Source organism: Pungitius pungitius, chromosome 10, assembly GCF_949316345.1.
Source record: "Pungitius pungitius chromosome 10, fPunPun2.1, whole genome shotgun sequence".
Taxonomy (NCBI): domain Eukaryota; kingdom Metazoa; phylum Chordata; class Actinopteri; order Perciformes; family Gasterosteidae; genus Pungitius; species Pungitius pungitius.
The window spans coordinates 16185185-16212009 of NC_084909.1; the positions used below are offsets into that span (position 1 = coordinate 16185185).

Below are 26825 nucleotides of genomic sequence, written 5' to 3' on the forward strand. Positions count from 1 at the left end.
CGTGCGGACCCCGGTTCTGACTCCTGGCATGGCTCTGCTGACACCTGCTGCTGCCATCATCATTACTTTAAATATGATTCATATTACTGTCATCATAAACCAACATCTTTCTGCTCTCCCTCCCCACAGAAGCCTCTGTGGATGGTGGTTCGACCTGATGGTGGTTGTCCCTGCAGTGGTCCTGCCGTACACCTGTTCTGCTACTTGCAATTACTTGTATCATTTCTGTTAGAGAAATTGAATGTATTGTACATCTTTTACATTGTTGATTCTGTACACATGACATCCATTGCAGTCTGTCCATCCCGGGAGAGGGATCCCTCCTCTGACGTTCTCCCTAAGGTTTCTTCCCTTTTTTCCCCATTGAAGGGTTTTTTCATATTTTGGGGAGTTTTCCTGTGCCGATGTGGTTTCGGGACAGAAGATGTTGCATGTGTACAGACTGTAAAGCCCTCTGAGGCAAATTTGTACAATCAAACTCAGGGTTTAGGAGAAATTGCCAAAAATGTGTTTTTCACAAAATTCAAATTCAAATCAGAGTTACTATTCGGTCCGGTAGAGCACCTGTGTGCTAACTTTGAGGGCAGAAACTGGCCTAGTGTGGTCTTTTTTAAATTTCTTTATCAATTTTTTTTTACAAATATCCATAGCCAAAGTTAACAACTTTTTGAATATGATAAAGGCCCCAAAAGGCCCTTAATTTGTGAGAATAATAATAATAATAATTCCTTCAAATACAATAGCTTCCTCTACGACTAGTAACGAGGACCTAAATATACAAAAAAAACCTCACTGCAACAGGAAATACACTTGGAGACGTCTGAAAAGTTTTCAATATTGAAGTCGCAGTTTACGAGGAGACCCTGAATGCAGCAGAAGACGTTTCAAACAACAAGCAGACGGCTAACATCTCGTAAGTAAAAAATGCTTCCTTACAGCTTGTTTCTTCACACACTCGATGCCTGTTTCCTGTTTCTGAAGAACACGAACAGCTTGACACTGACACATAGAATCTACCGTCACTTATCCGCGTCGAAAAACCTTACTCTATCTAAAAGAAGTTTATCTTCTCGTTTCCATTTCCTTAACTGTTATAAACGGTACATGTTTGCGCTGACGTTCGTTTTTTGTCAAAGCGCGACAAAGTTTACCGTTAGATCTGACATGAAGTAACTTTACATGTGTAAAAGTTACGTGCTTGTTGTGGACACCAAGGGAACGGGTGGCATTCCTCTCAGTGATACGTGGTAACTATAGTCACCGGGTCGTACCGTAACAGTTAACGGTAACGTGTGTTAACGTCCTCTTACACACTACCACGTGACAACGATGAAAAGAGACGTGCGAGTGAGTCGGCATATATATATATATATATGGTCCTGGCTTGGGGGTCAACTTGGAGACGTTCCATGGGTCTGTTATGGTTCCATTCTTCGCCACAGCTTTTTGCATGTGATACACATGTGAATACAGCTGTTGATCCTGCTGAAACACAAGCACCTAGAAAGTCTCTGCAATCTTCACTCACCGAAAAAGGGTAGAATATTTGTTGTATGTCTGCTGTCACTGCAACAGCTTGTCTTCTGAATCTGAGAAGAACTCCAATTTGGCTATTGTTAAGGTCTGGTCTGGAAAGCAACACATGATTCAGTGAGATTCCATCATACTGTGCACTGGAATCAAATACCACACAAATTTGGTCTAGTTTTTGAGGTTAGTACACTCCAAAGGTAGACTTACAACGTAGTAACGTAGTAAGGAGATACCAACATCCCTTCTTTGAGTGGTGGTGCAAGCTCAGCATGCTTATTGCCAAGCATTTTTGCATGATTTCAGTGAAAAGCTCTTTCATTCCAGGTTTCTTTTGTAATGTCCGTTGCAGCAACATCAGACTGCTGTGAGCATAGTCGCTGTTATTATGGAGACGTCTTCGCGGTTAACGGAAAGGGAGAGTGGAGACCCAGCTGTTTGTGTCATCATGTAACAACTCCTGTTCCATGATCTGCATGAAGGCTACATCCTCGAGGGAGTGCGTAATAAAGTTTTCATTTGCTGTTGTACAGAAAAATACTTTTCCGAGGCTCTCCATCTTTGGTACGGTCGATGTACTTTGTGTGGGTTTGTGAAGGAGTGGATTCTTACCAATATTTTCGATACGATAGATTTCTTTCACTCATATCCAATTCTCACATGGCGTAAAGCAAGGTGGAGTCTTCACAGCACTGACCGTGAGCCCCCTGTGAGCGCCTCTGAGGAATACGTCCCCTATTATGACCCACCCAAGGTCTAGCTTTTGTGCATATGGTGCATCGTGAGGGCCATTATGCTATTTACGAACTTTATGGGCCCTTACAATGTCCCTTAGCAGAATGGCAGCATCTGGATCAAGGGATTTCAGTCGCTATCTCTCTCAGGTGGTGGTACGCAGCTTCTGGCTTTGGGATCGCTACTCTATTATTTGGAGTTTCATTACACTCAGTTAGTGTAGGGAGTGGCATGTTTATTTTTCCATCTATGGATTCCACCTTAAATCCACAGGCTTTTCTGGCACAGGTTTTGGGTGTGTATGACACTACTTCTCCCCTGATGTTGAACTCAGATCTAGCTAAGGGCACATTGCTCTCGTCGCCTAAAATGGTCGTTTAAGATAGCATACATTTTTCTCTTTAGGTTATGGTTACCACTAGGATACCCATTCACAATGCAGATCTTTGAGCAGGATTTGCTGTCGTTACCACAAACTTTGGTACACCTTGATGTGACATCTGGCTGCTTTGTCTCATCCCTCTCCCCGCTGTTCTCTGAGGAAGCGAAGAAACTTAGCTGGGACTGAGGAGGACCGGGGTGAAGAGATGGTGTTTGTTGCTGTCACACTCTGTGCATTTAATGGGGGTTTCACAGAACTGATGTGTTTTGGAACCACAGCAACGAACGCATACATTGTTCTATTTTTAGTATTTCTTCTTGCCATCTAAGATAATTTTGTATTGGTAACTGTGTCCTGAGACGGTATGCTTGTCTTGTGTACAGAGACCAGTTTAATTTGACTCGACTTCTCATGCTGGTAAGAGGCTGGAGCGACAGTGGGGAGGTTAAAGCTTGGGTCATTTCTGTCTTCAGCTTGCCGACAGACAAACTCGGTAAGAAAGGCTCTTGAAGTGTTTTACTCTCTCTGTTATGGATCCTGGGGAAGTTCTCTTTTTTTGTTTGAAGACCAAAGGAAGGTTGTCTGACATTGACAGACCTGATCCTAAGTGCCTGCTCACTCGAATCCTTTCCCGGCCATTTTATCAGCAAATCCATCTCTTCACTTGCTGACATCTAAAGGTTTTCAATTTTGTTGATGAAGGTCTCTCTCCAAGCTTGATAGTGTTCAGGTAGGTCATCAAACCTTGTCAATCCTGAGGATACCAGCTGATTTTTTACAAGAAATTTGGTGCTATTGGTCAGCTATTGTAGCATTTTTATTTGTGTTGTCTGAGGTGGGTGACTTTGAGGGGAGAGCATTGTGCTGTTGATCATAATTCCTCGGCTGTAAGACCTCTGTGGGAAGCTCTTATGTGTCTCACTGATGGTACATCGGTCTCCTATTGATGATGTGTGACTGGGCCTGCTGGGGTGAGTAGTGGACGTAAGGGGTAGACTTCCTTATCCTCTTTTGGGTGCCTGTGTGAAAGGGGCACAAACTTGAGTTCTTTGCTATGGTCAGATCCATCTATATCTGCAGCTGCATTTACTACAGCTTCTGCGTAAGCAGCTTCCGCTTCTCGTTGTAGATTGATGGAGTCAATTCTGGCTTCCAGGTCTCTCAATTTTGAGTTCACTCTCCTCTTCTGTGAAGGCCAGCCTGGTTTGAGCTGCCTCTGCTAACACAGCTAGGATTTACTCCCTTTCAGTGATGAGTGTCAAAGCCAGTGAGGAACAAACATCAAAAATAACAATCATTTAAATAAACTGCCTTAATGGTCGACGTTAACACAATAATAAAGCGTTGACGTGCGCGGCCCTAATAATATATATATATATATATATGTAGTAGCAAAAGTATTGGTATTGTTGTTCAATGATTTTTACTAACACAGTTGATTGCGAATTCACAAATAACACAGACTACGTCTCTCTTTATGACTGAGGTTGACGTATATTTGATATAAATATTTTATATGGCTAGTATTTATTGTCATGGAAGCTAACAAATAATAGCTATACAGCTATTACAGAGATTTTGTTGAAACAAAGTGTAGGTAAGTGTGTCACATTAATGTTAGCTCCTGTGAACAGTGCAGGTCCTCCGTTATGGAAAGTGACTGGAGATAAGGAAACACAACGGGCTTAGATACTTGACCTCCTCATGAATGTTGTGATAAGGTTGCTGAATTGAGTCATGGGTTATGCTGTGAAAGTTAGTATTTGTCCTCTGAACGCTGAGTCAATACTATAATAAATAAAATAATACAAATAATAATGTCTTTATCTTTTCATGTAAAATGCAACAAACCAGAGCTACTGCTTGATTTATTACTGAGTTCAGTTATAGCGGTAACAGAGTTTATTGAAAGAAAATGAACCACTAACTGTTTTAATAATTCATTAATTGTGTGTGTGCCATTAATCCTGATTTATAAATGTGATGATTCACTGTTTGTCCTTGTGGAACAATTTCTTACTTACCTACATGTTATATCAATATGCATGAGCATGCAGCTCCACGCTCTTATCAGTGCCAATGGATCAAATAGCAATTCTATTATAGCTTGATATGTTTCAAAGAAATGAACATATCTCCATTAGATATAATGAATTATTTTCTGTGCGATTTAGCTTTAATTTCAACTAGCTTTTTATTGAGGGGGAGAAGGGCTCCTGAGCAGAGTGTGGGTTTCAATGAACACGTCACAGTTTCATTACAAACATAAATGTTTGATCTTATTTTATTGAACAGCTGTACACTTGCAGCCCCATACAGAGGTAAGATAATTGCTATCATTGTTTGGCCTGACTCAGGTTAAACGCATTGTAACACTGCGGCAAATGACGGTGGAGAACTTTCCTTTGTTATCTGGTTTGACAGAGTTTCATCTCGCTTCTCCCATCTCTGCTGAGTGTGTCATATGTTGTGGTTGCGGTTCCTGTATAACACCAATGAGCCAATAAAGTGTACGATAACATGATATCAGATTGATGCACCAACTCGTGCACCGATCTACCATTTCAGCATTTGCTGTACTTATGCAATGGCTCATGAAATTACGTGAAACAGAGGGACTGTACAATGCTTTCTGAGGAATTAATTTGATAAGGGTGTGGACAAGAACCACACGATGATGCATGGTATAACACGCTGAAGAACTTCCATATCATAGTAGTGTGGTATGTTGGGTTAAGTGAAGCCAATACAGAACTATCTCAATGCTGCATTGTCTGTACTAACCAGCTCCTCTGGTTGAATAACAAGTCTCTCTAAACGTATTCCTTCAGTGAACATTGTAAACCTGAGTTTATGGTTTCAAGTCCTCCTCAAATTATGATTATCATTTAGAGTGAAATAGACCTCAAAGCAGAGTTTGCTTTGCTATGGCGTCTGTAGGCCTCTCCTCAGTCCGATTATGGTCCTTACATCATCAACATTGTGATGGACAAAACTTCTGGCCACATCTGTTTGACAGACTGCTATAAACCAATCAGATTTTTGCTTTCTGTTGAATAAAATCAATAATAAAACGGGACCTTTTTATCAATCATCGTTGTTTACTCAAATAGTTCTTTCAAATCACGGTACTCACTTGTATACAACTTAAATGAATGGTGAAAAAAAGACAATGACAATAATTCTGCTAATATACTTGGCGACCCAACAAAAATCCCCAGACCCAGTCTTTGTGAATGACCAATTTAAAGTGTTGTAAATAACTGTATAAAAAGTAAAGCAAGAATCAACCTGAAACAAAAAAGTTGACCGCTGGCCCCAGGCCCCGCCCTGCTGGTGTAGCAGGCCCCGCCCTCCTGCTGCAACACGAGAGAGGATATCAGGTGTCATCAGATGTGTTACTGAGGAACAGTAGCTGTGGCAGCAATGATGCAACACGGACGTGGAGACGAGCCCCCCCTTACAGCAACACAGCACTCCTCAGATGCATTACATGTCGTAATGCCGTGACTTGTTTACCCTTCTCATGTTCTTGGAACCTCAGCGTTTAAGCCCCTGACTGTTATTTCCTCAGCATTGTGGTGCTTTATAGAGAGAGGGACTGAGGGGGAACTATGCATTTAGTTTACTGATGCAAGTAGTAAACCTCTCGATCTATTTCATTGGGAATGGCAATACTCAAATGAAGATGACATTTTGATTGACCCCATACAACTCGTTCACTGTTTTAATGGTTCAATTTTATACAATATGATAATTTCTAAACCCTTATTTGTAGAAAATGGGCCAGTGGCAGCTATGAGTCAGCGCACTCCCTGCCTGTGGACCCGGCTCCCCCAGAGCAGCCGGTCCCCGTGTGACCGCTACAAGCACGCCTGCTGCAGCCATGATGGGAATGTGTATGTCCTGGGCGGGAGAGACAACAGCGGTCTGAGGGACTTCTGGAGGTACAGCGTGGGTAAGGGCCTCACACACAGCTACCGTTTCATTTAGATTAGGAATGAAATATATAGGCAACTAAAAACGTGTGCAATGTCTCAGTTTGTAATGATTGGATAGAGTTGAACTGCACAAGTGAAGCTGCACCAGAAGAGCTGGAGGAACATTCTATGGTGGCTCATGAGGTACAAACCGTCTGAACTGTAGAGGGCAGTCAATATGAAAGATGCTGTTTTGCTGATATGAAAGGTACATGTCTTTGCAGGGCTTCCTGTACGTGTTTGGAGGCATCCTGGATTCTGCATACACAAAGTGGAGATGTCCCCTCTGGATGTTCGACATAGGTGAGTTTCACTGTGGAGTGGGTTCATGATGTGACTTGGGTCTGCTACTCCCTGCAAACTTTTATTGCACAGTGTATTGGTACCAAAAAGGTGCACCGGTACCCGTACGTTCAAAATAATCAGAACTGCTGTGCACATCAAAAAATGTTTGTTTCTTTTTAAGTGCCAGACTTTTTTGGGGGGCAACACTGGTAACGCAAGTATCATGACAAAGTCATCATTGTGGTATGGTGCAACCCTACTTGGCAGACAAAACGTGTCATTGCACGTTGTGGCGGTTCCACTGAAGAAGTACTTTCCACACCTTTTACATTTTTATGGAAATACCAAATGATGTGTTCCAATCACGCGTAACAACAACACTAATAATTTAATAAATTGTCACCACTACGATTGTACATTTCAAAGTCACCATAGATTGTTCATACATGCACTGATGTGTGAACAGGTCTCTCTGTAGAACCCTTCAGACTTTACAAATGGTGTGTCTGTGGGTGTAAGAGCTACTCAGGAGGAGACTTCTGGATCAGCCTTTAAAGAGGGATCATCAAACACCCTAAAGACACACATGCTATTGATGTCCAATATAAGACTTAATAATACAACCCAGTTAATAACACACATTATTTTGTTATTAAGTGTGAATAAATATGCAAATTAGGTATTATCTTATAGTTTCTAGAGGTCCCATTTTACGGTCTTTGTATGACCTTTCCACTTACTTTTACTTTTGTTTGCACCAATTAAAACTGTTAATAAATCATGCAAAGCTTTTCTTCTGTTTTGGGTTTAAGCTGACCTGTCTCCACATGTCAATCTGATCTCTGAAGGCCATGAATCTGTAGCTCTTTATTTAACCTCAGCTCTATTTTCTGTTGGTTCCAGCAAAGCAGAAGTGGGTGCACTGCCAGGGGAAGACGAGCCCCCCTCAGGTACAAAGAGACGCAAATTGTCCTGCTGTCAGGTACACAACGTCTGCATTGTTCTCACCACAAGTGATTTAAAAACACAAGATATCATTGCTCAAGCTCCTGCTGAATGTCATATTGATTGACATGGACAAAGTCCTGAATCTCTGAACGGGAATCGAAAGTGTCAAGTCAGGGTCCTGAATGCTGCAGGATACGTTCAGGTGCACCCTGAGAGCCCCCAAAGAGCTGCACGGGAGATGTTTGAATTCTTAGTAAATAGAACAACGCTCATCGTATGTTGGTGTGTGTTTATTTGTTCAGGCCCAAATGCCAACCAACAGAAAAGCCCACAGTGCCGTGGTGGTCGGCTCCGCCATGCTGGTGTACGGTGGCTTTGTAGACATGAAAGGATCTTCGCAGGACTTCTGGAGTTTGGACTTGGGTCAGTTTAAAGTAGCTTTGGTCTCCATGGAAACCCGAATAAGAGTGTGTGGTGATGGCAGCATCTTGATACACACGAGCAGCATCTTGTTTCTTGTCCTGTCCTTGTTTCTAAATAAAGTCAGATGTAGTGCAGCAACGTCAGCCCAGAGGGCCACACACACACCGGGGGATTACTCTAGCTTGGTGGTAATTGAAGCACTACAAGGTAATAGGTATATATGGATACACATACATTATATACATAGTAGATTGTAACTTTTTAATCTTTAAAGCATTAGTGAAGAGAACTCGACTGGGATGTTGTTCAGTGTCATTCTGTGAACACTCTACACACACTCCATCCGAATGTGTGTTTTCTGTGTGTGTTTACTGTGTGTGTGTGTGTGTGTCTGTCTCTGTTGTTTTGCCAAACAGATACCATGGCTTGGTCCCTGCTGATTGGTTCCCAGCAGGGCTCATTAGGCCCAGGCCCCAGACACAGTCACTCCGCTGTGGCCAACCACAGCTGCATGTACCTGTTTGGGGGCTTGAAAGGCTTGCGGGAGCAGAGGGACTTGTGGAAGTGGAATTCCACCAGCCACACATGGAGCTCTCTTAAAAACAAGTGAGGATTTCATCTGTCAGTGTGTCCTTGTTTGGTGGTGCCTACCGTAGTTTGATATTAACTCCTGGGATAGTTGCATCCTGTGGTCCGTTTCAAGAAGCGCGTTTAGTAGGAACTCAGAGTTTATTAACCCTGAGATGAGAGAAACTCTGGATTGTCTGTTTCCGAAAGGGAGCTAACTAAACCTCAGGGGCAGTCGCTATGATAACTGAACCCAAACCTGGTCGGGAGCAGGTTTTCTTCAATAAACCTTGAGTTTCTTTCACAGCCTCCTCCCTCTGACATTAGCCCAGCCAATGACACAGCGCTCTTTCATTTCCTCATTCATTCACTCTGAATCAGGCAGATTTTAGCCTAGTTTCCACATATGAACCAAATTACGGTTCTGTGTTTTCTTGAACATGGCATGTCCTTTTCTGGACGATCCTGTTGATGTAGAAGCGGTTTTACTATTTTTGCATTTAGGAAACGGCGGCTTCCTTTAGATCGGTGATGGAGAATATTAGTAAAGCTACTGTATGCAGAGCCGTAAGAAAAGTTCCCTGGACACAAACCAGTGAGAGCCATTAAAGAGGAGTTCCACAGGATGCACCTGAATAAAATGCATTATAGGTTCAATACCATTGTACCAGTTTTTATTCTTGTGATTAAATATGAGCATGGTGTGTATTTCAAGCTTGTGTGTAATATATTCTAACAGAGTATAAAAAAAAAAATCCCACTGGGAATTAAAACGTATTGATTATGATTAGTGTCTACATTAAATGTTAACTGACAACACTATTGGAACTTTTCTCTGTCTTCTGCTGCAGTAGCAGTGTGTTTTTTGTTTCTAATTACGGTCCAAACTCGCCGTACGCTTGCATTAATATTTCCAGCTCAATAGGGGTGACGTATACCGACCGATTGTTTGGTCATTGCCATGGTAAATCCATTCATGCTGCCTTTATACTGTGGTGGTGCACGCGCTCAACTCTGAGTCAACCTACTCCGAGTTGATTGAACCAACTCTAAACAGCTGTTCTCTCAAACTCAGTTTCCCATCTCAGGGTGAATCAACTCAGAGTTTAGGCTTTGACTCTGGGTTTGTTAAACCTCTTACTTGAAACGGACCTCAGTCCTCCATAGCTTCTTGCACTATGGTGATAATCACGCACAAATCACCAAGCCAAATTCCAAGCATGCGCAACTGTACTTAAACCAATTCTGATTCTGATATTGTGACGAGAAATCTTTTAGGGGATGACATGCCTGTAGAAGTAGTTTTAGAAGTAGTAGTCGTGCACTCCTAGATCTTTTGCTGAAAGAATGTATATATTTTGCCCATGAATCCAAACCAGCTGGGTCAACCTTTTTTTTACAATATTTGTTATTGAGTATAATTGGAGGCTCTCCACTCTGTTACTGTCACAGCTGGAGTCTGTACACATACCAAGACACACAATGGATGTTGTTCGTGTTCCTTCCTGCTGAGACGTCCTCTGGTTGTCTCCTCAGGTCCGGTCCCTCCAGGCTGATGGGACACTCTGCTGTGTCCTACAAGGACAGTATGCTGGTTTTTGGGGGAGGCGAGAGCCAGAGCTCTCCAAAGAACGGCCTGTGGAGGTACAGCTTCAGCACGCAGAGCTGGGGGCAGGTTGCCACACTGCCCGGCTCTAACCCCCCAGACAAGATCCACCACTGTTGTGCTGGGCTGGGTCCCAGCTACAAGTCCAACACCAGCAGCCCCGGATACAGCTCAGAACTCCAACAGGGGCTGCTGGGAGGGAAACTGAGGCCCTTCAAGAACAGGTGCTTCCCTGCCCCGCTCACCTTCCTGGGCTCAGAGGGAGCCATTGAGCTGGAGACCTTCAGCGCAGACAGATGCTACGCTAGTCAAACCCTCGCACAATCCTCCAACCTGGACCACACCACTGAGGGACGGACTGGAAGCTGTCTGACCTTTGAGAACAAGGCTTTCAGGACCCAGTGGAGCCCCACGCAGGAGGAGGTGCTGGACGAGGAGGACGAGGAGGACGAGGACATGGCCCAGCACATGCCTGATCTGCTGCTGGTCCTGGGGGGGAGACCCTGCACCAGACACAGTCCCATCTCTATCTGGCAAATGACTCTAACTGACTGCTAAGAGCGGAAGATCAAATGTTACAAACATCTTCTCTGGGAGAAGCATGGAAGAGAATACAGCAGTGTTGGTTTACTAGCATTTTGTGTGTAAGAAGACTACCACTGTTACTTTTGTTAATGTTGTATATGTATACTTTTCCTTTTTTGAAATACAATAAATTATCAAAAAATTGTATAAAAAGAAATGGAAAATCGATTATCAATTAAAAACCTGCTCCTGCTCCTCCTCCAGTTCCACCTGCCCTTATATGAGCTGATTGTCTTTTATATTTCAAATAACCTGCTATGGAGCTGAGCTCCACACGGTGGCGCCATGGCTCAGCGAGAGGGTTCGTTCCTACCCATGAGGCAAGGAGCGAGGCTGGTAGGAGAGGGGGCCGTACACAGTGAAAACCCCCCCAGAGCAACTAGTCAATTCATTGAGAACATTTCAGACTAGCAATTAAAGGGAGTAGAGACTATGCTGGGATTCCATCTTAAGCTTTTAATTTTTCTTAGGAAATACAAAACAAAAGATCTAAACAACCTTGGTGTGGTGTAAGAGTATGTGTCTACCTGGAGGAAAGTGAACTAATCCGACCACATCGCTGGATCCGGGTTATTGACCTGCATTGCTGCTCTGACACAGGTTCTACTGGGACTTTGAGAAGTAAATGAATCCTACATACATCCACAATGTGACCACCAGTCCCAGCATGTGTTCCCTTTGGCCCTCCGTGCTGTGATGGCCTACATGTCTGATGGCTGTTCATTAGGAATTCATTTCCACTTTAATGCACATCACCAACTCTGCTTCTTCCCCGGAGTCTTTGTGCTTTCTTTTCTCACAGGTTTCCTGGGGTGCTCCCTTGTCAAGGCTTGTGGGTTTAGTTACGTTCAACAGCACACATTTCTCTTCTTGCATACACAGGGTAACTTAAAATCACAATGAAGTGCACTACTGACATTTTAATGCATTATGGAAATGATGATGGTGCATTTTACCAGGGATTAAATGTATTAAAACAGAAGGTTGATCTCTCTTTCTAGCTATGTATCATTCATCTTCTATCCATCTCTTTGTGTCTCTGTAGTATGTAATGAGTGGTTTATACCCATAGATGGCGTTATTTATTAATTAATCAGCATTATAACTGGCGAACTCGCTAGACTAAATTCCAATTTCTATGTATATATATTAATTCCTACAATTTATTTTATTGTTTAATACATATTTTCATTATATAAATTCACTTTATTTGAACAATTGTGTTAACAATTGAGAGTATTTTTAAAACCTGGATCCAGAGAGACGTGTATATATTGTAATACTTTTGGGGTTTGGGGTATAAATGCCTCTACGAATGGATTTATTTAAGATCATTCTAGAAATGAATCCTTGTCTCCCCGGGCTGGACTGCACACAGTACCCATACTGAACCTGTGTTCTTAAGACTGGGACATCAAAGTTGGATGCCCACATTATGTTTCAGTCTGTTGATCTCAAAGTCGCCTTACTTATAATACGACTTTTTACTTAGAAGTAAAAAGTAAGCCACCTTTGCAAGGCCAGCGCGCTACCATGTTAAAACCGTTTCTCACCTACAGAGTCCTGGCTCTGGAGGCGTAGTAGCCAAATAATCCCCCGCCTGGCGTCCAGTTGGTGGAAATCCCCACGTGGTTTCAACTCCTGTATAAAAACTTTGGGTGCGCTGAGCCCTGTTGTCTTGATTGCAAAGGGAGAAAAGGGTCTCAGTCAGTCCGCCGCATCTCGCAACGACGCACACCGAGCTGGTTATCCACAGCCGTGCGTAACGCAGCGTAGCCGGAGCGCATCGACACAAAGGACCGAGGAGCGCTGTTAATCTGTGCGGCCGGAGCAGTTCTGTGAATGGGTACGAGCGGACCGCGCGCCTTTGGACTCAGAGGGGCTTTTCTCATTTAGACGTGTCCGCAAGGCGCAGCGCTGCTTTGTTTGGGTACATCACGCTGAGTCTGAAGAAAACGTGGTGCGACAGAAACGATCCAAGCGTCGGAGTGCGCCTGTCAATCAGAGAGAGATTAACTTTTTATTTAACGCAGAGAAAAGACGCGTCGCTGGATAACAACGTGAATGCACAATGACTCGAGGCAATTAGCCTCACGATTTCAGCCGCTTCTCGTCTGTTTGGATTTAACGATTTGATTGGCTCCTGTGGATTTCTTGTGGCGTCTCACTTTTGGAGCACAAGGGGATGTTCTCTACGTAACTTTCACATATGTACATTGAAATGATCTTTAAGCGTGTGTGTATGTGACGCATTTGCTGTTTCTTCCTTAGTTTTTGGACTGCGATTTTAATATAAAAATGAGCATATACAGCGTGGCGTTGTCCTGTTTAGTGGCGTACGTTCTCTCCGTGCGCTGCAGCTCGGTAGCCGGCACCGACACTCAGAGCCCCCCCCAGGAGTCGTGCGCGTCCTGCGGTCTCAGGGCGCCGGATCAGTCGGAGCGGGTGAACATAGACTTTCTGGAGGCGGTTAAGAGGCACATACTGAACCGGCTACAGATGAGAGACAGACCCAACATCACTCACCCCATCCCCAAGGCTTCGATGGTGACGGCGCTCAGGAGGTTGCACGCCGGGAAATTGCGCGAGGACGGTCGGGTGGAGATCCCCAGTTTTGACGGACAGGCTGCGTACAACAACGAGGTGCAAGCGGAGAACTCAGAGATCATCAGCTTTGCAGAATCAGGTAATAATCAATAATTGATTGCACGTTCCCAAACCGACCCTTCGATGAACCCCAGTTAATGACGTGGAAACACTCATCACATTTCACTCGGTTTATAACGTTGATATGAAGAAGAAGCAGAGATGAATGAGATGGAAGCATCAACAGTTTAGAAATACAATCCATAAACTAATTGGATCCGGTTCGCTCATCATTCGCCCTCATTTTATCACACTCTAATTTACTCCGCCGGGTTTAAAGACACGCAAATTGAAACCAACGAGAGAATCCTTAAATTACCCCCCCATCTGTTGCCAAAGGGATACAAATAACCTCTGAATTCAATTTCATCACCAAAGCATTCAATACTCCAATGTATAAAGCCCTCTTTTAAATACGGACAAAGTCCCTCAATTGGCCATTTATCCCCTCCTCTAAGAATGTGTATCTAACTAATTCTCAGAAGTCCAAAGAGAACACCCCCCCCCCCCCCCCCCTCTCTCTCTCCAATCCAACAGGTGTCCATTAGCGCAGCGAGACCTGCGTCTTTGGTACAAACTACTTGTTCTACAAAAATAAAGCATTCAAATATCACACCAACACACCTAAATGGGATATCTTAAACACACACACACAATCCCATGTTTTCCCATTGGCCATCCTGGTACAATTAGCCTGAATGGGCTGCTAGGTCCTGCTTTCCAATGGGAATGATCTGAGCAGCCTCGTGACAAGAGAACAAAAGCCAGGCACTTATTAGAAGACAGCTATGTGTTCCTGCTGAACCCAACATGTCAACGTAGAGCTGGGGCGGGGGGGGGCGGCAAGGGAAAAAAAGGAAACTGCTCACAATAATGCATGAGACATTGGAGTTTGTGGGGTTAGTGGGTAAGGAGGGGGTATGGTTTTTGGTGATGGTAAAGGAGTGTGTGTGCCCAAATTGCAGTGTTGCAAAGAATGCTTTTGTCGTTCTAAAGGTCCACTGGTCTCCTTGGCTTCTTCTTCTTCTTTTTTTGTTTTCTTCCCCCCCTAGTTTTGAGCCTTTGTGTGGCATTGTACCATGGTGCTGGCTTGGGTCCCTTGCTCCCTAGACCCTGTCTGCCTCCTGGCCAGCTGGCTCACGACCCCCCCCCCATATCGGATGCTGCCAGCCAGGGGGCATGGCTCAAAGGCAAGGTCTGACGCCAGGGGAGCTTGTCTCCCCCAAACCCCCCCCTCCGCCCGCCAAGCATAAGGGAGCCAGGATTGTTGTTGTCGTAGCTTAGGACAAGGCAGTTGCAAACATGTTTAGCCAACAGCAGTGTGGAGCAGTACGGCCAGCTGCCCCCTCCCACCACCCTCCCCAGCACAAGGTTAACTATATAGTTGTCGGGGAGCCTCAGTGTCTCATCTCCAGTTGCGATGGCACAGAGAAAAGAGGTCTGCCAAGCAGCCCGGGCAGGTGCCAATCTTCTCTCCTGACATGGTACTATGGGTCCTTGGTGAGGGATTCGGTGTCTCGTATCCACGGGAGCGAAGCGCAGGGTTCACAGGCAGGGAAAGAGGGAGGGGTTGGTGAAAGAGACAGAGAGGGGTCGAAAGAGATGTTTAGATCAATGCTTCTCGATTGCTTACTGTAGCCGTTCGGACCCAGTGAACTTTCAGCGAGTGATCCAAGACACAGAATTAAGACTTCATTATAGGTGGTCATTAACTGCAGACTGGTTCCTCCAGATCTGGTTGGCAGGTTTACTTCAGGACACAACTCTTTCATGAGGAGCTGTCAGTCAGGCCCTCCTGGACCTGGTCCAGACATTTTCCACATCCAGCCACAAGTGTGTGTTTCAGTCCTCAATGGGCCTGGCTGCCTCTCTATAGCCTGTGGTCCTATAGCCTGATTTATTTCGTTTTTCGTTTCGTTTTTAAAAATGGCCCTGTAGAATACCTTCAGCAGAAACGGGAGAGCTTGAAGCTCTATGCTCTCCATCTCCCTCCCTCACCTACTCACCCTACATTGAATTCCTGAAGTGCTGAGGCTCAGTCCTGAGGGACTTCTGCCTGTGTTAGATGCACCAATGCGCCATGCCGCGCCCTTGTCCCTCCACGGCGTGTGGTCTTGTCAACAGCAGCTTTGAGTAATGAGCTCTGGGGCGGCCTGCCTGCCTGCCTGCTTGCCTCATTGGGCTCTTCCCTGACTTGGTGGCGCAGGTGGGGACATGCTGAACGAGCTCAAAGGCCCACCCAGGTGTCCTGCAGGCTGGTTCTCACTAGTCACTTTTGCGCGACGGGGTCAGATGAGGCGTGTCGGGGCCAGATCCAGATTGTTTGCAACACTGGATGAGAAGAACAATTCCCTCCTTCAAAGGAACTCAGTGGAAATAAGTCATGCGGAATGTCGGTTGATTGCTCTGAATACTGAGGAAGCCAAAAGATCAAACTTGCTTGAAATGTTGAGAGTGGCGAAATGTATCTACTGGGTGATCCCTAGTGCTTTGCTTGCTCAGAGCATCACACAACTCAAAATAAGAAACTCGGTTTTGCATTTTATTATTTATCTACCAATTTAAAGGTATTGTAAATCCTTAGCTAACCTTTTTAAATTAGGTGCTATTATTGCAAGTTTTCTGCAATGTGCTCGTACAAACATTAATGATAGCATTAGTCTATAATTTAGCGTTACCGAATCAGAGGCAGAGTAGGGCGGGTTTGAAAGTAGGTGGGGGAAACTACTGTAAACTACTGTACATTCTGGGGTTAATGACCTCCTATGATTGTGATGAATTCATGGCAAGTTGGTGGACAATAATAATAGTTAAAAACTATAAGAGCATCTCTGGTGTCATTGACATATTCAAAAAAAATACCAAACCTGTCAACCTTAGCTTACCCCGCCCCCACCCCGCTCTGCACCTGATTTGGGGGGGCAAAGCCTGAATGGTAATGTGGATATCTTGAAGGGGAATTGATCTCCCTCTAAACAATTTTCTTCAAGTCAAAGAAGACTCATGCTGAGGTTTATTGCCGGGCAACATCTTTGCCTTTCTGTTTATCACCCCGTCAGTACGTGCTCGTTGCTGAACCACTCCCCCTTTCTTTAGAGCTGTCAAGTCAAATAAGATCGCACAGGGCTAAATATAGTGAGGTTAGCTACATGTATCCCTGAAGGGCAATCATGGAAGTCACTGATTCCTCAATAGGGCTCATTTCAGGTAGATTATAATGTTAGCGCTGTGCCCTCGATTCTTTATCCACAGGCTTTGGTATTGAAAAGGCTGATGGTTTATGTATTGCTTACCAGGGGGTTGGGTGTGTGTGTTTGCGTGGTTGGGGGGTAATTTGTGTTTGTGTGTGTTGTTGAGCTCCCAGCTGACATGCTAAAATGTGGGGAGCCAGTCTGAACAGATCCCTGTGTAAGTGTAAAGCCGTGGTTTACAGGAGGAAAAGGCGTGAGGCGCCTTAAAGAGGCGTGGGGGGGTCTTCGTTGGCCACCTGTTGACACTGACACACACTAATCAGTCGGCAAACAAAGTCATTTGGCTGGTTTCAAAGGCGCAGCTCTGTTGGAGCGCATTGTCCCAAATCTCCTGAAATGGAAACCTTTCAAGTTACCTCAGTGGTCATTTGGAAGACATCATTAGGCTAAGGGAAAGAAAAAAAAAGGAGAGAAAGAAAGTAGTGCCAGCCCATCGCCACCTTTAGACTCCTGGGATCTCTTCATTGTGCTGCTGTATAAAGTGGCCAGTGTCATGTAAATGGCTTTTATTTTTGCCTCATCATGCTTTTTTGCTGGAAAGCCACGCGTTTCAATGGCGGGCGGCAGCGTGGCTGTCTCCTAGTGCCTCACAGCGGGCTTTGTGCTGTCACTCTCAGGGTGCTCGCACTGGAAGGAGAGGGGGCGGGGTGGGGTAGGGTTGGGATGGGGTTCGACGGGGGTGTGTGTGTGTGTGTGTGTGTGTGTGGAGGGGGTGGAGGGAGGGTGGTGGGGGAGTAGGGGGCACTAACAGCGAACTCAATGAACCCCCTGGGGTTTTTGGCCATGTTCACCACCCTCCCACCGCTTCCCACTAGCGTTCTTCCTCCTTTTTCCATCTTCCTCGTCTGTTCTCCTCTCGGTCCCTCCACTCATCCTCTCTCTCTCTTTGGTCCTGTCGCTTACAAAGATGGACCTGAGGCCAACTGGGCCTGATCCCAGAACTGGCCTGGTCACAGTTGGCCTATCAAGGGCTGCCAAAGAGGTCACCTGACACAGGGATAGAGGGTGAACAGAGAAAACGAGTGAAAAACAGCCCTTAAAAGACAGAGCTGTACCCTTTTCACGAGGGCTTTTTCCTTTCTATGAGGACACATGTGTGTTTGTACAGTATGTGTGAGTAAGATAAACAGTTACCCGTTCCATTGAAATAGCATACATGTATTTCAATAAAAAAATATGAGATAAAGGTTACTCAGTGAAAATTTCTCCAAGCATGTAGCAACATTTAATGTCTCAGTGGTCATGGAGAGGGATTAGCTGACGTCAGCATTACATTTCGGTATTTTGATACCAAAGGCCCGCAAGATTTGACCATCCTAAGATCATGTTATAACTGAAACATTCTATGAATGTGAATTATTTGTCAACTAATGCTGTTGGTATCTATGTATTATTTTAAATCTCTATTATTAAACCATTTTCAAACATCAAATCAAATGAGCAATGTGTCATGTTTTTCACCTTTTACATTTAATTCTTGAGAATAAAGAGAACAAACCATTCCTGTTTTTATTGTTTCCAACAGATGATCACACATCCACCAACACTGGTTTGTTCTTCTTCATCTCTAACGAGGGCAACCAGAACCTGTACGTGTCCCAGGCCAACCTGTGGCTCTATTTCCGCGTGCTGCCAGCCGGCCCTGAGAAAGGCCTTCGGAGAAAGGTGACAGTCAAGATCCATTACCAGGAGGCCGGGTCAGCTGCCGGAGCGGAGGCGGGTCCAGGAGGGGGTGGTGGTGGAGGTGGAGGAGGGGGAACAGGCCGCTGGGCTTTGGTGGAAAAGCGAGTGGATCTGAAACGTAGCGGCTGGCATACTTTCCCCCTCTCTGAGGCTGTGCGTGCTGTCTTTGGGAAAGGCAGCCGGCGCCAGGACCTGGAGGTCCACTGCGAGGGCTGCGAGACAGCCGGTGTGACTCCGATAATGGTGGACCCCGGCGACCCGTCCCACCGGCCCTTCCTGGTGGTGCGCGTGCGACAGGTGGATGGAAAGCACCGCATTCGCAAGCGTGGTCTTGAGTGCGATGGTACCAGCGGGGGCCTTTGCTGCCGGCAGCAGTTTTACATTGACTTCCGTCTCATTGGCTGGAACGACTGGATCATTGCGCCAGCTGGTTACTATGGCAACTACTGCGAGGGTAGCTGCCCGGCCTACATGGCGGGCGTGCCGGGCTCGGCTTCATCCTTCCACACTGCAGTGGTGAACCAGTACCGCATGAGAGGGATGAGCCCAGGCTCAGTTAACTCCTGCTGCATCCCCACAAAGCTCAGTACTATGTCCATGCTCTACTTTGACGACGAATACAACATCGTAAAGAGGGATGTGCCCAACATGATTGTGGAGGAGTGCGGCTGTGCTTGAGTCAGCCGTCACCCTTCATTATCTCTTAACTTGGAACAGTCGGAAAGGCCTTTTGTACAAACGGGACGTTGTTGTACGGTACACATATACAATATATCTATACCTACCGTATATGCAAGCAGCACGCACACTGATGCATCTAGTACCCCTAGCAAATGCAAGTACCCGTGCCGTGTCCTAGTGTGCGTGTTTGCACGTGATTGTGCGAGTGTGTGTATTTATCAGACTGAGTGATGTGCTTGCTGTCCGGCTGAGTTTAGTCCGTCGTCACCGGTCAGTGACGGGTCGAGAAGGGAACGATTAGCACCAAATGATACTTTGCTCTAGTTTGCCATTTCTAGTCAAAAATAATGGCAAATCATCTTTTGTATGAAGATAACAAGCGCTTAAGGAAAGTGACAGGATTGGCCATTTACATTCTTTATTAACACTCCTGACCCCGCTCCTCCAACCCTCTAGAGCACATATGTCAAACTCGCAACCCACAGGCCAAATCCAGTGCGGCCCGCCGTGGGAGTATGGGCCGCCCGCCGGATGACTTTGCTATTGTGAGAAGTACAGATTGAAGTTGGCAGTATCTGGCCCGAACCTGAAATGAGTTTGACACCCCTGCTCTAAAGTACTTTGAGCACATGACAGACTTTTTTTTTTTAGAAAGCACTGACAATTCATCAGCTTATACAACTTAGAACACCAGCACTTCCCTACTATGCCAGCAGACACAGTCTGACTGTCCCCTCTGGTGGAATTAGACCGGCAGCGCTTAATACCTAGCAGGATTATACCCTCCACGGAGAGGCAAAAGAAAGTCCTCCACAGACCTGCTGTTGTCCTTCTTGCTGTTGACAACGGGCCTCGACCTCCACTTCCTGCCTGTCCAGACAGACGCAGGCCGTGCTACCATGACAACCAGGTGAAGATTGATGTGCACTTCACTTGTGTACAGGAAAGCGACAAAAGAGAGAACTGCTTCCTGCTGCCCTCTGAGGTTCAGCAGCCATGGGCCTGATGGACTCTAGTTCTGGCCCAGTGGGTCACCACGGTGCAGTGCAGCACTTGCAGAAACTGAAATGCACACCCTGAATAGCACTTGTATAAAGAAATGCCTTCCAAGGAGTACTGAGTGTCCTGTCCTATCGTTAAATAAGTGCCACATGAGCTATGCAATGTATAGTAACCTATACCCATACTCAACACGCTCTATTAGACTGAATTCTCTTTCTACCTGTCTCTCCTCTCTCTCACTTTCTCTCTCTCTCTCTTTCTCTCTCACACTTCTACCCTCCACTCTTTATCAATACTTGAAATGTAATCTTTCGCTTCCTTTCCAAAGCGAATGATTGTTGTGACGTTTGCACTGAAAAGTTGCGGGATTAGTGAAACAAAAATTGCCATTGAAAAGTTATTTTTATAGAAGTAAATTTAATTTTGTTTCAAATGTGTTTTACCTGATTAATGGAACCAAAGAGGCCAAGATTTTTAGCTATTGTACTAAAATGGCGAGGCCATTAAGTTACTGTGTACGATACTGTTTTTGATCATTCGCAATAGACCTACCACTGTATCAGGGTACGATAAATGATTTCATTCCTTAGCTCTGTTGTCATTCTCTGTTTTGTACAATAAGCAACTCTTCATTTTTTCATCTTTAACTCTATTTTTTGTTTCAGTTTTCTATTTAATAAGAAAGTTGTTTTTAGTTCTTGTCTAAGAATCATTTAGTCAAAAAAATTTCATGTGTACAGTTTGTCAAATAAAAATGTTTTCTTAAATATTTTGTAACTTTAAAATTCAAGACTCTCTGTTCTTTTTCTCTGGGTATGGGCCTCTATCTGAAATGTTGTTGTTTTTTTCTGATGCAAAGTGCTTTAGGCTGAAACCTCGATAAACAAAAGGGTGCGGCTGAAATAGTTGAGTACTCCAGCCCACAGAGGTTGAAACCTCTCTAAGTGTCTCTCGTAAGCTGCAATAAAGTAATTACTAACCGTGATTAACAGCTTCGATGGCCATGGTGGCTGCCAGCATGCAGACCCTCACATACCTGCTTGATTTCTCCTTGGCTGCAGCGTCTATTGAAGTGTGTTTACATGTGCACGGCAGATATATTTGTGTATCGGTATCTGTACTTGTGCACATGTGTGTGCGTTTGGCAACTGACGGTACGCCTGTGGCGCGTTTTTGTGCGGCGTTTTACATCGCAGCCGTCTCCTCCCACACCCACTGCAACACAATGTTTCTGTTTCTCCAGGTAGATTTATAGTTGTCACTGGGACTGCAGCAGCGTGTCAGCACTTTGTGCAACAGCACGAGGCATGCCCGACCGAGTTTTTTCCTGTGCCAACACCTATCAACCGCTCCGATTCTAGGATCCAAAACAGGTCACGTGCCTTTGTGTAGTCAACCAGGTAATCACGCTAAACACCTCCATTACGACATGCCACTGAGTGCAATGAATTGTGTTTGGAAAAGAGCATGTCTGGGAGGGATTCATGTAAATATGTGTAGCTGTACCTGGATGGACAAGTCAGCAGCAGCAGTACAAAACAGAAACACAAGGAGAACAAATCAATATTGCCGCATGTGTGATTGACAACGAGGCCCAAAAGAAGATAAATGATCTGTCAGCGGGACTGTTTCTTTTTTTTACCCCCCTGGGTGGAGCCTGCACCTCTCCGAGACAAATGAGGCTCTGTGCTGAGAGCAGGGAGAGAGATGTGTAGCTGTCCTGTTATGCTTCCTAATGCACGCCAAAGTCTCCACAGCTGGAATGTTAATGACTTTGCGAAGGCCGCATGCTGCAGGGCCTCACGCTCGCATGCATCCCTTTTTTATCAATAATCTCTGGGCCGGTGGGATGGGTTCCCTTTCTTGGCATGCTCTCTGGCAGACTTGTATACATGCTCTCTAGTTTGCACTCTTTCCCAAAGTCACACATAAACGGTACACATACATGTAAGCGCGCACACATGTACACCCATGCACACAAAACACACACAACCTTTACAACCTTTAGTTATCAGCTTAAACAAATACTGTCGCTCTGCCCTCCCACATCTAATAGCGCCACAGGTTGAGGTCGTGACAGCTGCCAAGTTGATGGGGTCAACTGGTTTATCATCGCAATAGCATTCATTCTTCCACATAAGCTCCATCTATGTTCGCTAATGAATTTATGACTATTCGTCGCCCCGGGGCCAGGAATTCCTCTGCTTTACCTCGCTCCTATTTGGAGCAGTGTTTCCCCCAATCCAAAGTGTTTCCAGGGGACCCAGTTTGTTATAAACGAGCAACTCATCCACAACAGACCTTACATTTTAATCGTGAGAAGACCATATTTTTTAACTGTAAATACATTTCCCAATGTTTTTATATTATCTTGAATAGGTAAACCCACTATTTTGAACCTATACATTTTTAGTAAATCCTACCTTTATGAGTTGTTAAAAAGCATTTACACATTCTTAATAAATCAGACAAAATACATATATTTAGGATCTCATTTTTAAACCTTCCTCAGTACAACAAACAGAATGTACGTCCTAGTTTCCGTGTGAAATTACTGTAGATAGCAATGTTAAAAAGAAAACTACAGAGGAAATTCTGCTGATGTAAAATCTCCCCTGACCCAGTGTTTGGGAACGTTTGGAGGCGTTGATGATGGCTTTTATGACCCCTCACGTACCCTCCGCCAAAGGAAGTCCAGAGATTAACGTTCTGTTCTGTAAAATTACAGACCTACAGACCTGCTCTGGGTAGCGTACTTTCAAAGGTATTAGAACAAATTCTCTTGAATAGGCTTCAAGAATACATAATGACCACTGACAATCCATTTGGTTTTAAAAATAAAAAAAACAGATTTATGTCAATTTTCCCAAAATAAATTGTTAGAGGTATGACAGATTTAACAGCACAACATGTATGTGTCTCATGGATGCATTCAAAGCTTTTGAATAAATTAAAAGCAGGGCTCCCTTCATATCTCAGAAGGGTTCTGCATTTTTGGTTTTTGCACTAAACCATGCAAACTAAATGGTCCAACAAGGAGGAATATTGTCACCTGCTCATTGCAGTTTGTATATGGATGATCTCTCTAACAAGTTGAAAGAGTATAAGACAGGATGCACGTTGGGGGAAGTCTAGTTCTCTCCTTACAGCGCTGGCTTACAGCAATTTGCTTTGAGTCTGCTCACATATGGTGTGTGGTATTGCAGACATTAAATTCAAATATATGTATGATCAGAAGCTACAGTTTCCTTCATTTTCAGTTTCCTTCTCTGAATGTGGTACACAAAGTAAGATATTTGGATGAGATCATCAGGAATAATTTAAGAAATAATGATGATATTTGCAGTGCCAGCGTAGCAAACAGATGTAAAGATGATTTGGGACCGCTCTCTTTAGAGCCCACTTGTGGTGCAGTCATAGCAAGGCAAAAAGGAAAAAGATTCAGGTGCCTTCTAATGATGATTTTAGAATCTCCGCTCATCACTCAATCAGTGCAGTGACCTTAGTTTCCTGGGCGCGATTTTTTTTCCTTTGGATTTTTTTCTTTGCTTTTTCTTTTACTCAGTAACGGATATGATTTAAAATGTAGCGAAGTTCAATACTTCAAACAAAAAATACTTAAGTAAAAGTAAAATTACAGATTTAAAAAATACTTTAAAAAGTAGAAGTACACAAAAAAACTACTCAATTACAGTACCGCGAGTAAATGTAATTCGTTACTTTCCACCTCTGGTTTTCGGAAACATTGGAACAATTGTCTCTTTGCCTTTTCTTTAGTTCGTTTTTTTGTAATTGTTGTTGGCTTTTTATATGGACTCATGTGTCCAGAAATTAAGTTACATTGAATTGTATCTGACTCTATTAAAATGTGTTGTTTTTTCCCTTGCTATGTTCACTGAGCTAACACAACAGGATTTCTATCATCTGCGATTAAAGCATGACGTTTTGTTTCAGTTTCCAGAGAGCACGTAGGGTACTCTTACTCTAAGGATTTATGGTGTGGGGCCCCCTAAGACAGGAGGCTTATTCCAACCTTGTTTACTTCTCCCTACAACCCAAAGTGACATTTTGACCTTTGGAGCAACATGGACTGAGGTCCCTGCAAGCCCTCTCTCACGGCAGATTACTGGAGGAGGGAGGAAAAAGGGTTTTGCAACTTGAAAGCATATTTTTGCACATTAGAGCAAAAAGAACTTATTAATCCAATAATTTTTAATTGCTGCTTTCAGTGCATATTTGTTTCTTTCTTACCTAGCTTTTATTTATCTTTTCTTTAAAAAAAAAGAATTACATTGATTTCACCTATACAACGTCAAAAATCATTATCAAGTTGACAGTACTTTATTATTGGCTTTGCATATAGTAATTCTGTTGTTTTTTGTAATATTACACTGTGTGAACATGCTTTACAAATCATTACTACTGGCAGTTGACAGATGTATTCAAGTTGATTTGCACCAGACCAGACTGACTCCAGCTGTGAGAAAATACCATTAACACTACCTCTAAATGCTCTTACCAGATCAGTAATTCTATTTTCTGCCTCCTGAATGTTGTAGCTGAGGGTGTGATGAGGTCAACATGCCATGGGTGTGTGTGCTTGTGTATTTTTGTTAGTCCACAATGTCATAATGTCATGGTTGTTCGTCCCAGCACTTTGCAAAACAAATGCAGCCTTGTCACTAAACTCAGCACCCCCCACCCCCCGATATAAGTCTCACAATCAACCCCTAAACCTTTCCACCTCCTCACCCCACCTTTCCAACAATCTTGACCTCCTGGCCCCCAAAGAACTGAAGGCACACTCAGGGGCCACAAAGCCCTCATTTGTGTTGTCTACGATGGCTGGGGCTGGCATAAGGACCCCACAGCTCAGTGAGTGAAGCAATGTAATGCTGGGAAGTTGGCACTGGAGGTGGTGTCATGGCTGGAGAGTAAGTAAGTTATCGTTCTCTCTTTTTTATTTTCAAACAGAATGTAAAGTTGGTTTAATCAGGCACAACACAGGGATTTATTCAAGATTCAAGATAACCAATGTGTTGTGTGACAAGTTACCCTGTACAGTGCAATTCCTATGTTGCAATGTCCTCCTTCCACATAATTACAATAACACACTAAGCTTCTGAGGGAGCGGTTCATCAGCCTAATGGCCTGCGGGTAGAAACTGATTGTCATTCTCTTTGTCTGGATTTCAGACTCCTGGAGCGTCAGCCTGATGGCAGGAGCGAGAACAGTGGGTGTGTGTTCTGTCCTTGATGATGTTGTGGGCTCTCCTGGTGAACCTGGTGGAGTAAATGTCCAGTAGTGAGAGGAAAGCTTACAGTTTTGCAGTGATCCATCCATATTTAATTGGACCTATCTATCTACCCATCCATCCATTTATCCTCCATACACAGTAAAGATACATCTATATTTTCATGTCATCCACCATTCATCCATCCAGCCCAGGTGTTCAGCCCAACACTACGTTGTAATTCTTTGCTCCGAAATGACTCCGAAATGAATCAACTCCCCTGCTCGGGCCATTGACTTTTCTCATACTTACTTTTTTCTCTGAATGCATAGAGAGCCAACAAAGCTGATTCTGACAATGCAGCTAGACCTTTATCGTATCTTCTGCATTTCTTTGAGAAATGTATGTTTAAAATAATAAAAAAAGAGATTTAAAAGTGACATTATTTTCTACCCTTCACAGCTCAGGCTCCAAAAAATCATGTATCATTTTGTAGTTGGACATGTAGATAGCTCAGATGTCATTGTCCATACACCTATTGTGACAAAGGAGCCAACTCCATCCAACAGGGAAGACTGGAGGTACAGTTAATGCTCAATGAAGTCAACTTTTCTTGTTAACAGCATTCGTCTCAAATCAAGGGTTAGGGAAACATGCTCGCTGTGAGCAGGCTATTTAGTCTTATTTATTTAGGCTCAATAATCAGTTGCCGCACTTCTCAGTCCGTCACTAACCAGGCCCCGCCTCTACACCACAACCTGGTCATACGCTATATTTAGATCACTGATGGTATTTCGGGCTGATGAGGGTATTTTCTTTCTTTACCTTTAAAAAGGAAAGTAATCTACAGGACCAATGTCCTGTAGAACCAGTATGTTAACAGTCTGGCTTTTGTTCTGAGGAACATAGTTCCTATGCCAAGTTACATATGCGATAGCCAGCTAACTGATAGGTTGGCAGCGATGCGTGGCAGCTTGCGTGAATGAACCTCAGACCAACACTGATACCTTTGTGACAAACACAAGGAAGAAAATATTTATTCCCAGCGTGGGTGCGTGTGCTTGAGCATAACTACTTTATTGTGTGTTTGTGTGTGTCAGAGGGGAAATTCCAACCAAGGGGATAGAAGGTGTGGCTAAGGATCATCTCTGACCACTTTAAAGAGGGGCCATCATCAGCTTTCCTGTATGACTCTCGGGCCCAGCTGCATTTCTCTCTGAGGGCTCATTATTCTGGCAGGTGCCCTATTGTCCCGTCTTTGCGGGCCTTTTCAAGAGCATACCAAAAA

The 26825-nt window shown here is 44.2% G+C and overlaps 2 protein-coding genes across 2 annotated transcripts; both read left to right on the plus strand.

Annotated features, from left to right (window-relative positions):
- The first annotated feature begins 667 nt into the window (after positions 1–667).
- Positions 668–11516, plus strand: si:dkey-3d4.3 (kelch domain-containing protein 3). Its single transcript, XM_037489290.2, has 8 exons — positions 668–913; positions 6426–6605; positions 6689–6771; positions 6852–6930; positions 7816–7862; positions 8163–8283; positions 8700–8889; positions 10387–11516. The coding sequence occupies exons 1-8, from the start codon at positions 868–870 to the stop codon at positions 11012–11014; spliced, it is 1374 nt and encodes a 457-aa protein (XP_037345187.1). The 5' UTR covers positions 668–867; the 3' UTR covers positions 11015–11516.
- A 1216-nt stretch (positions 11517–12732) lies between these two features.
- On the plus strand, positions 12733–21205 carry inhbb (inhibin subunit beta B). The gene is made up of 2 exons (XM_037489291.2): positions 12733–13727; positions 18464–21205. Exons 1-2 carry the CDS (start codon positions 13340–13342, stop codon positions 19297–19299), a joined length of 1224 nt encoding a protein of 407 aa, XP_037345188.1. The 5' UTR covers positions 12733–13339; the 3' UTR covers positions 19300–21205.
- Positions 21206–26825: the final 5620 nt, after the last annotated feature.